This window comes from Anser anser (genome assembly GCF_964211835.1).
Source record: "Anser anser genome assembly, chromosome: 12".
NCBI lineage: Eukaryota > Metazoa > Chordata > Aves > Anseriformes > Anatidae > Anser > Anser anser.
In genome coordinates, this window is record NC_139733.1 from 6,256,162 (window position 1) to 6,267,901 (window position 11,740).

General features: G+C 40.5%; 1 protein-coding gene across 10 annotated transcripts in view; it reads right to left on the bottom strand.

The window, feature by feature from the left end:
• The window catches only part of ATG7 (autophagy related 7), a 126,026-nt gene extending 117,092 nt beyond the window's left edge, over positions 1-8,934 (bottom strand). For 3 of the 10 annotated variants that reach the window (XR_014571747.1, XR_014571748.1, XM_083796542.1), the window contains exons 1-5: positions 8,446-8,926; positions 4,309-4,498; positions 4,020-4,074; positions 2,238-2,355; positions 913-990 (exon numbers count right to left, since the gene is read on the bottom strand). Coding sequence is in view for 5 of the 10 variants with exons in the window: in XM_083796542.1 (XP_083652668.1) it covers positions 913-990; positions 2,238-2,355; positions 4,020-4,074; positions 4,309-4,486 (429 nt within the window). In the remaining 5 variants the exon portion in view is untranslated. Of the gene's footprint in view, positions 1-912; positions 991-2,237; positions 2,356-4,019; positions 4,075-4,308; positions 4,499-7,675; positions 7,816-8,445 lie in introns of those variants that run through there. The other 7 variants (XR_014571749.1, XR_014571750.1, XR_014571751.1 and 4 more) reach the window with 7 other exon arrangements.
• Positions 8,935-11,740: the final 2,806 nt, after the last annotated feature.

Consider the following 11,740-nt stretch of genomic DNA (forward strand, 5'->3'; position numbering starts at 1 on the left):
AAGTTTAAATTTGTTGAACATGAAAGTTGTTTTACTACAATCTGTAATGCAGTCATTCTCATACATTTGAAGAAAACGAGCTGAGATGGCAACAGCTTTTTTTAAAGAATATGTGAGAGGGAGTTAGGAGAATCTTATCAAGTAGAGACAGAGCGCTGATGGCACTAAACTAGGATGCTACTTAGTGTCTTTGCTAACTATACTGCATTGTGCAAATTAACTAAAGCAAGAAGCCTTGGGCCCCTTACCAAGGTCAGTCTCCTAATAAGACTGTGAGCCTGTCTTAAGAAACTGGTAGAAACTGGTCCTGCAGATGGACAAGAGCCAAGGAGCAACTGAGTCTGCGCAAAGGCAAGAGGTCAACTAGTGGTGACGAGGAAGAGTCATCAACCTTCGTCCCCACGACCCCCAATGACCACCACCAGGAGACATTGCGCAAGCGCAGATGGGAGGAGTTCATGTAAATCACTCATTAGAACTAATTTTAATATGAAGTGGGGACAGGTTATAAATATGTATAGGCGTATTGTGAAACTTCATGCATATGTAACTATTTGCTGCATATAACCACAGCAGATAGCTGTGTCAGGTGCGCACGACTTTGGCAGGACTACCCCCCGTGCTGCCCAGCGCTGAATAAACATACCTACTTTACAATCTTACTGATTGTGGAGTCCGTTTTCTGCAAGTCAAATACATTCTAAAATCTTTGATATCTGTACATGTGAATGACTTATTAGAGGGTTTTTTTTGTTCTTGTTTGTTTCTTCTAATGTTCTGGAATATATTAAATGTTTGAGAATGATCCTACTAACATTAATATAGCAATAATAATCCACTATTTCTCCTACAAAGGAACTACTACTTTTCCATTTCAATGCTCTAAGTATGTAAGACATTATCATTACTCACTGCAAACGTCAACAGCAGGAACCTGTTCAAGAGCATAGGGTTTTCAAGCGCAGCTCCAGATTTTATCGATTCCCATATCTGTCATTGATTGTGGGGCCAAGAAGGAAGAGAAAGGACAGAAAATACAAAGACAATATGAGAACAGCTGAAATGTTCTCATCATCCAGCTGCAGAAGAAATACTGAAATTAATACTCCCAGTAATCCACTGGAATCTTTTCCCATCTAATCTCATCCATGCTATTATCCACACTAAAAGGACTCTAAAGGTACCATAGGCATGTACTATCTAACACAAAGGCTGGGGACCAAGTGGAGAACTAAATCAAACAAAACAAACCTCAACAGAAAAAGTCTGTCATGTATGTGAACTATTAGCACTGCCATAATATAGAACATACTGTGGTGCTAATATAGCCCTTTATTATTCTGTTTCATTCATGGGACCTGAAGATACTAGATTTGTGAATAACCTAGTATGAGATTTAACTAAAGAACAGAGACAACAAGGAATGCAACGCACAGCACGTTGGTGAGACAAGAAGCTATAACATATGTGAGGAAGAACTGTTCGATCTTTGCCTTAGAAATAATAAAAAATCTGCAAGAGTGAATAAAGCTTTCTGACCTTCCCAGTTTCTCTGAGGATAATTAAAGTTACTGCATTGTATCTGCCACTGACAAGGAAGTACTACACCACAGGAATACAAGCCTTGAGTGAAGATATACAGGAAAACTTTGCTACTCAAAGCCAGCAGGCATCCAATAAGTCTATTTAAGGAAATCAAAGACTAGTCAAAGTACAGTGTCTCCAAAATAAAGAGACTGTCTTTGTCTGATTTTCTCTTGTCCCTAAGCCATGACATTTAATTTAGTTGATTACAGTGCAAGCAGATAAGCCCTTCCTTTGATAGGCACCTTTTTCTCGCTTTATCTCAATCTTCTGGCTGTTTCCCATCACTTTGTCACACAGATGGATTGAAGCAACCTACAGTTTAAACCAGACACTTGCTGGTTTCTGGTGTCAAAACAAATTATAAAATGTACTCTGGCACCTCTGGTAGCAGCATGAAATTTAAATTGTGGCTTAGAACACCAAATTAAGTTCTCCAAGTATAATTTGCTATTCTCTTGCAAAGAACAGTAAAAACAAAACAAGTATCAAACTATTGTCTCCATAATAATTTAAATCCTGAGGCTAGTGAGGCATACTCCTGAGGTGAGTATGGACAGTATATTCAATATTCAGGTCAGAGACTATAAAACGCTTCACTGGCTATTTTCAAATGCTCCCTCTCTACCAATTGATTTGATTTTTAACCTTACCTCATTTGCTTCTTTCTCCAGAAGTGATTTCTTATCACAAGACTTGAAAGTCTCAAAAGTGTTGGTATTATACAATGTTCCGAAAGCAGGACAGCAACGTGCTGGTATTGAAGCATTCCTGAATAAAACAAAGAAAACTCTGGGAATTGTATACTAAGGTCTTTAACACAGTCAGCAGAAGCAGCAGTTGTTATCCTACATTGTAGGGTTATCCAGAAACTGAAAAATGATGAGGCACAGTAATAAGAGCTAATAAAAGCTCTACTAAAAACATTTTTATGATCACCATGCTTTATTGAATATGGATTGATATAAGAACCTGTGCAAATGAACATGTACATGATGACTTCAAAAATAGTTCAGGCATCTATATTGTTTCTAGCAAGGTAGCATTGAATCAGATTGAAGGAAGATTTAAAAATTAATTTCAAATATAAACTACTCATGACAAATGTGACATCCACAAAGAAAAAATTAAGACTGAACTTTACATGTCAATACTTCATTCACATCAACAGATATTTAGTTAAAATTTTGTGTTTAAAAAGATACCCCCAAGGAAGCCTAAACCACACAGAAGCCTGAGTAGCTTATATAGTTTGTAACATCAGCAGCTAGAGACCCTGTTTTTTGTAAATAACTTTACAGATCCAATTGATTTGAAACCTTTAACATCATACTCCTGAACTGATGATTCTGATGACTGCTAAAGCCCACATACAGCAGTTTGTATATGCGATGTATAATTTACTTTTTTTTTTTTTGAAAAGCTAAAATAGAACTTCATCATCTAAACTGACTACCTAAGGTACAGAAACAATTAGAGGAAACTCCTACAGCAGAAGGAATAATTATATGCTATGTAAATGGACTTTTCATCATTTTATTTTTTTGTAACACTGAGATCAAATACCATGGTACCATACACTTTTCCCTAACCTGAAATCCCTGTTCCCATATCAGAGATTTCTTCCAATTGCACTTTACTGAACAAGCTTTCAGTATAATGCCAAAAGGTCCTTACATAAAAATGAACAGAGTAAAGAGTCCTATGAAATTATCTCAAAACGCACTATTCCTCACTAGGCTCCTAACATCCTGACCAAACAAGGCAGAGAACATCAATTTTGTGATCCACCAATTTAAAACAAAAAAGACATTAACTATGAAGACCTCTTCTGTGCCTACATTAGTTACACTAACTTAAGCTTTTGTTCTAAAGAAAAATTAAGAAGAGGAAAAAAAGATTTCCCCTCTCACCTCACTTTTGCTGCATACACTGGACAATTTTGTTCTAGCTTTCACTTTGGGAGTAAAAGAAAAAAAAAACACAAAATTCCAGTCAAAGGTTAAATATTTTCAAAGATATCACAATGTAACAACCAGGGATTGTAAAAGCTATTTTGAGATCTTAATTCTAAGAAAGAACAGTCAAGTAAATAAAGTTCCACGGAAAAATTTAATCAGATGACTGAAATATCCTTCTTTACACAGAAGAGCCTGTGAAAAGTGGGGAAAAAAGGGTATTATATAAACACATATAAACAGTGAGTGAAATTGAGACTTGCCAGCATATTTGAAACCTGGCCCTTCAGATGAATACACTACTTCAAAAACAGGGCGTTAGTGTTTGAGACTCAGAGCAGCATCTCCACTGTTATAAAGTTCATGAAAATGTACATTTATGTATAATTTGCCCAAGTGACATTCTATGTCAAAGCATTACTGTTATACAAGAAAGTGTCTCCATATCTGAATTAAGGTAAGCCACGATACACTTACATATCAAAGGCACTGAATTCCAATGTCAGGCGAGCTGGCAAGCCCAAAGGATCACCTAGACAAAAAGAAGCAACATGCATCTTTTAAATAAAATACATGTATTTACAAAAAGAGTGAATAATCAAAGTTACCAATTACCCACAGACACACCAGAATTCACAGCTCATCCAGCAGTGTTTTCTAATTCTAGCAATGTTTCAGCAAAATACCTAAAATACGTTACACAGCTACTTAGAGGAATTACAGGAGAAACCCAAACTACTAAGCACGATGCTCTGTTTCTGCCTACCATTGTAGTAATATCCTTTGATAACTTTTGGAGTCTCATCCAGTCGGTACTCATTGAGTTTCTTCTGGGTTAGTTCATGCCAGAATCCTGCATCCAAGGCACTACTGAAGGGAGCAAACTGCAGCTTTGAAATTCCAGGATCTACAGGATGGTGTGTCTCATTACTGGCAGTTGCCATGGTTGTAGTTCACTGTTAAACAAAGAAATAAGTTTTTGTAAAAGCAGACAGGCCGTATAAGCATATACTCAACTGACCACGTTACTCTTCGTTACTTAAAGTTTCTCTTTAATACATTTCATTGTATTAAAGTATAGAAGGCCTTACTCCTCTGAACATCTAAGTAAGTTCTACTTTTCAAGTCATTCATCAGAGGTCTTCACAGTCAAAACAAAGTCCTTCCAATTTCTTGTATGTAAAGTTATACAAGTTTATGTTCTCTTTGGCCAAGCTACCTAGCAGGACCTGACTTTCTGACACTCATTCCATGATTTCTCCTATTACATGGGATACTGCACGTGAACCACGTACTTCTGATTTATAACTTGTACAGTGCTGCTGCTGCAGATAAAAACAGTAAAACACTATGCCCTATATCCGCTATCTATATAACAGAAAGAATGCAGACTAAAAAGCTCTCAGTACTAAAGATCTGATGGCATTTAAAACCCAAACCAACACTTCATATATTTCATTTAACTGGGTCTTCTCTTCACCTCTCAGCCTGTGATGAGTTAAAGAACTTACAGATTAGCAGTAAAACTAGCAGAGGAAAACAAACCAAGAGAAGTCTTGCAGCCAGCGAAGGGCAAAGCTGGAAACAGAACCTAAAACTTCCTTAATAGCTTCACTTGCCATTTGAAAGTCAATATGATATACAAATCTAGGTTTTCTTACAGGTTTTCCCTTCTATAGACTTTGTGCAAGTAGAACTTTTTAAAAATTAAAAAAATCAGCAGAAATCACTATTCCATATCAGTATTCCTATAAGACGAATCTTCAATTCACAACACAGTTTTCTGAATTTAAGACTCCACACCAGAATGAGGAATGTATTAGCTAAACTGGGCAACTGCGTGCCCCTATTTCAACCACACATAATGGTCCCCTTGCTCACATTAGCACCAGCATCCACTTTGCCATGAGGTGTTTCAGCCTTCCCCCCCACAACTCATCAAATAATGTTGACGTTCTCTGCTTGAGAAGCTCCTTGTTACTGTCAGTATTCCTCTTGATGCCTACGCCTATATAGATTAAGATGCAAGTTTCACAGACAGTCCTTGACATGTGGAGGAACAGCACAAAGTACTCAAATGCACACCCGGGGGAGGGAAGGTCTGCCTGTTATGAGTTCCATTGCTTTAGACTATCTAGGTAATTTAAGCAAAAATGTTGCAGAACAAGGACTTGCTAGATATTAAAAATAAGATGCAACACATCCCTTTACAAAGCTAGTAACTGCTGCTTTCTAAGTGCAGAAAGGAAATCAACCGCTATCTTTTTTGGTTTTATTCACAATGCCTATCAAGTCAATTATTTGAACTCTAGAATAATAATTTGGAAATTAATCTTTCAATTACTAAATTTTTAAAAGACTAAAATTTTAGTTTGCACAACATAATCTCATGTGATTGCTTTTGTTACTGGCCCTTCACAAAACCCCTGCTACCTTTACACATAGATCAACGGTATGATTCTAGATACAGAAAAATCGGGATAGAGCTCCTGTGCTGTAGCATAGTTTGGATTAAACTGAACAGTTCCAAGATTACTGTTCCGTGAGGTCACTTGTGCAACAGGATGAGCTTTCACAATTCTCTTTCATTCTTTTTGGAACAGGGGAATGAAAGGTGCATTTAATTTCTTAGTGACTGTCAAATTGCCAACCTCTTCCCTGAAAGAAATTCTCAAATGTGCCAAAATTGTTCCAAGGAAGTCAAAGTTATGCATTTCCTTTCACAGTATTTTCTTTAAAAAAATTGAGGTAATCCATGCTATTCATTCTATGCTAAAATTATACAGATTATCTCCTCCTACTGTAAAGGCTTTTCTTACTTTCTGTTAATTATGTATTTTTCTGGTATAGTTTGATGATTTCCACATTTTTCCATCGAGGTAGCGATATATTTCAGTTCTGTCGTTATGTCAACTTCAACCAGCATATTACAAACATGCCATTTCCTTTCACATCATTTTATTTTTCTCCTATTTTCTTAACAGCTGGAATTTGTGGTAGAATGAACTACTGAAGGCTACTGAAGAAAATTAGTTTCTTGAAAATTTCCGTGTACAAGGACTATAAGTAGTAGAATTGACTGTATGGAATTTTCTGACCACTTTCATAAACCTTTTTTTCCTGCATGTAAGATGTAACAGTCACATCAATTTACGTATTAGTAACCAGTTCATGTAACTTTTACAACTACATAGGTCTTAAGCTTTACAGAATTTTTTGTTTTTCGACTAAATGCAAAAGAAAGCTCATCGTAAAACAGGCAAACAATTGTGTGTTGTGTAGACATTAGCAATACCTGAGTCATGTTACATGGCACATCATACCAAGATTTCTATAATAACGCTTTTAATCAGAGGTTCAATAGCTGCCTAGTCAATATTAATCCATTAAATCCTCTCCTCCCCTCTTTGTTTTCTGAAGCAAGTTTGGAAAGGTATTACTTAATACTTTTTATAACTAATAAGAAAAAAGGCAACATAAACTCATCACTTTCCTTGCCAGACAACCTCTATTATAACTAGAGGTTTACTCGTTTTCAGTTTCCTTTAAATTAAACATTTTACCAGCATAAAAACAACATGCTAGGCAATAAAAACATCTCCTATACCCAGGAGAATTAACCATTATGTAACCGCTGCTCTTGTTCAGCCTTTGGAACAGGTAGAGCTTTTACTTTAGCTTTTTCTATTATTAAGTACATGACATATGCAACAACTGAAGTGTACTGTCAAACATTTTAAGTGACCAAGAAGCCAGATGGCAAGCCTTGGCAGTAGTGGAGTACCACACACTGAAAATAGCCACCTAAAAGCATCCACTGGGACAGAGCATCAACTTCCTACTTATTGTCATTATTCCTGTATCTAAATCATTGCTATTATGAAGCTGGAAGAACAAAACCAGGGGACCTCACTACGCTATACAGATGTAAACAGAACTACATAGACGATCGCTTCTGATGCACTGAGACTTCTGAAAATATTCTCTAATGCATTTTGATGTAAACACTCACTCACGTAGTTTCTTAATGCAGGATCAATGAGCCATGGTAAATGTGTAACAACTTTTACTATAGTGAAATAACACATACACGTTGTAGATACGTTTTATGGAACTGGCACACAGAAACTCACATGGTGTTACCAGTGCTAACAGCCAGCCACGAGGAGAGCATGAGGAATAAAGCAAAAGGTCCATCAGAAGCGTTACGTGCAGAGCGAACCCGGAATTTCACCGGAGCCCCGCTGAGAAGCGTGCTTGAAGCAGGATGTACCAGCACGCTTCAGACAGCCCCGAGCCGTGCGCGGGCAGGGAAGGCAGCCGGTGCGGTTAGCAGCGGTAACTGGGAGAGGAGAGGCACTGCCTAGGTCCTCGCGCTTGCTGTTAAACCCGCAGAGACACAAGAGCCGTTCTAACGGAGGAATGCGCACAGCCAGGGCACACAGCAGGCCTTCCAGTGACACCTGCCCTCCCCCTGAGGACGGACGCTATCACTGCGCTGCAAAAATACGATTAGCGGCTTAATTCCCTTTAAAACTACCACGAAGTTATAGGCTTAGAACCAAACGGGCACAACGCCTTAAAACCCACACGCTTTCTCCACAGCGCAGCCCCGGCGCACAGCACGAAGCGCGCTGCGGACCTCGCTGCCTCGGAAGGGAACGGGAACTCCCCGCCGCTCCCCGGGGGCCGCCTCACGCCCGGGGGCCGCCTCGCCGGGCGCCCGCTGCCCATCAGGGCAGCCCGCCCGCGCCGAGAGCCGCACGGCCGCCCCGCGAGGCTCGCCCCGGGGGCACGGCCCCGCCACCGCCGCCTCTCGCCCCCGCACCCCGCCGGGACCGAGGGACCGGGGCTGAGGGGCCGTGACCATTGCCCCCGCTCCCGCCCCTCAACGCCCGCTCACCGCTGCCCCGCGCTGTACTTCCGGCATTGCCGCCGGCCCGGCCGAGTGACGCCGTCCTGCCGCGGCCACGTGACGGGGGGGGCTCCCTGTCAGTCAGGCGGGGCGGGCGGAGGGGCGGGCGGGGGGTGGAGCTCGCCCTTTGCGCCTCTGTGGGGTGTGAGGGGAGCCTCCCGGCTGCGGTCCTGGCGTTCTGGAGAAGCGTTCCGGGGTTCCAGAGTTCTGGAGTCGCAGCTGACGTTCTGAAAGTGATCCATGAAATGTGTGGTGCTGGAACACCGGAGGATTTCGAAGGTTGTGTCAGCAAACGCCCTCAGCCCGGGTGTCTCTGTGCTATTCAGTCCCGCAGCTGTTACCAATAGGTTCAATCCCTACCACAATGTGGGCACGGCTCCACAGGCTGTGCGGTTACCTCCAGTAAACTGTCGGGGAAGCAACCTAAGGAACGCACGGATTCAGCAGGTGGACCGCAACCTGGGTTAAATCCCAGCAGCGGGGCACAGAAAGTGGTCAACACATTACAAAACAGTCCACAGCTGCTCTCAGGGGCTTTCCACTCAGGCTGATACCAGGGCTGGTGATGTTAATTAACAATTAATTAATAATGTAACATCACCATCGCCCACCTGCATGAGGAAACCCAGCTCAGGCCCATAGATGACACCAAACTGGTACGCTGCAGGACTGGGCTACCGTGAGGAGCCCCAACACCTGAGGCAGGTGTGAAGCCTGCAGTTGGAGCAGGTTAACTACAGGTTAACTACTGGTGCCATCTGCTGCATCACTTCGGGCTGGGGACACCTCGGATAGCAGCTCTGTGAGAGGGCTTGGCTTCCTAACAAACCCGCTGAATGGGAGTGAACAACGCAGCTGGGAGTGTTGGGGCTGTTAGGGACAACCTAGCCAGGGGCTAGCGTGACTACTTCCCTCTCCTCCTCAGCACCTCTGAGACCACATCTGCAGTAGCGTGTCTCCAGTTTTGTGGCTCTCCACAGCTTCCCTTCCCCAGTGCAGGAGATGGACCTCAAAGTGGCACAAGACCAAGCAGAGGGTCACTGAAAGGGTCAGAGGGCTGGAGCATATGGCATGAGAGGCTAGGAGAGCTGGGTTTGCTTAGTGAGGAGAAGACAAGGCTAAAGGGGATTTAACTCTAGTCTCACATAACCTAAAGGGGTGTTCCAAAGAAGATGGGGGCAAATCCTTCCCAGAGATGCACAAAGTAAAGATGGAAGGAAATAGTCACATACTGCAACAAAGACAATTCTAAATATGGACTGAACGTGTTTTGGAGACGATAACTTTCCAGACCTACGTAGTTCAGATTAGATTCTATTATATGGTTTAATAAAAAGAATACGTCTTTGGGTTTATGTAGTGCTTTCTATTTAAGGATCTAAATGATTTTTATACAGCATTCTCAGCAAATGAGATCACAAAGTACAGGCACACCAGCAAAATTATTTCCTCAATTTATTGACAAAAAAATACTGTCAAAAGTCACCTAGCCCTATGCTATACACCTTTCACTGCTGCAGAGGTGGCATACTTAAAAAAGAAAAATCTGTTTTAGCAAAGAATGCAAGAAATAGTAGTGGTAGCAATATGCTGAAAAAGGTATTGACTTGCATTTGCCATGTTGGTAGATGCCTGTGAGCACCATCAGTAATTTCTCTGGCACAGGCTGCTGCCTCTCCTATAGGCACTCTGCTGTGAGACAGAGCAACATTTGTTACTCCTCAAGTGGCTGGGTTGAGGGGTTATCCAGGTCTAGTGAAAAAGAAATTAGATTGCCAGGTAGGAGACCTGAGTTCTGTTCCCAGGTCTGACTGTGCTGTTTTTGAAGACAGCATTATGCCTGATCAAAACAAATACATTTGATTTTATTAGATTTATTTATACAGTAAATATTCATTTTAATTATAAGGTATCAACGTATAGTAATGGGTGCTGTGTATTCCTTCTAAGGCATGTTTCAGTTGAAACACAACAGAGTTTAAACAAAATATCTCAGTAAACAAAACACAATGGAAGGAATACAACAAATTTTGATAATAAAAATATTGCTAGACTTAGCAGATGTCCATATGATTTTAATCATTACCATATATAAGCATACATCTCTTTAGTGGGAACTCTAATACTTTTTAACTGGTGGACATCTCAAATGGCAATTTAATAGTAGACTGGTACATATGGTCATGTGTCTGAGCATGTGTAAAGTGTACATCACACATTTGCTTTTTTATATTTCTGTTTTAGACTGCCAGATAACTGTGTAGAAATGGTTTATTCTGGTGTCAGGTATATATAATTTTTTTTAAGATAATTTGGAATTTGGGATAAAGACTGTAAACTGTTTTCATGAGCTATTTCTCACACAGTGTAAATTGTATTTTTTTCCCCTTCTAGTTCTTCAATAGACAAATAATTTGATGAAAATTAATAATTTTGTCATTGTATGTAATGAATAAACAAAAGTAAATGTGCATAGTATTTAAACTTAAGTGGCAGTTCCAAATGGGCTGATTCTTACTCTGGTGTAAGGAATGCATGGACAGAAACTTTCAGGTGTATTGTTACACCTCATCTTTAGTTAGGAGGCTAGTCTTCTAGCATCTCTGGTAGTGGTTGAAAAATATAGCAATCCGCAGAATTCAGGACCTGCTCTATCCAGAGGTGTCTGTGGTGCTTCTGTATTAGTCCTTTAGGATTAGAAATACATTTTTAAAGCGAATCTTTCAGTCATTTTCATTTACTGTGCTAGCACAAAGAGCATCACAGAGTGGTTTCACAGAGAATGTAACGGACATCCTCTTAGTTATGGAATTAAGCCAAAGTGTGCACCAACACTAACATTTCCTTTATTGAGTTCCACGTTTCCTGAAAATAATATGGAAAACGAAACATGTACTAGATGGCAGGATCCACTTCCTAACTGCGTCCCTCCCTTAATAAACTTCGTAATACACGGTACTGGGATTGGCACTAGCAGCCCAGAATTATTCTCGTTGCCCGCTAGATGTCACAATTGAAACAGGAAAAAACTGGGAGAGGACATTTTTTCTGTCTCAAAAGTTGATTGTTCTTACCACACCTTAAACAAAGTAGAACTCCAGTCCAAGAAATTCCAAGAAATTTGTTATGTTCTTTTAAAGCTATGACTCCTCTGACCTTTTTTATTAACTGGAAAACATTGAAAATATTTATAGGAAACCACACCTGGAATATTCCATTGAGGCTTGGCCCCACATGGTAGTAGGCTTCTCCATTCCTTACCCTAACTTGCCTTCCTGTGCTT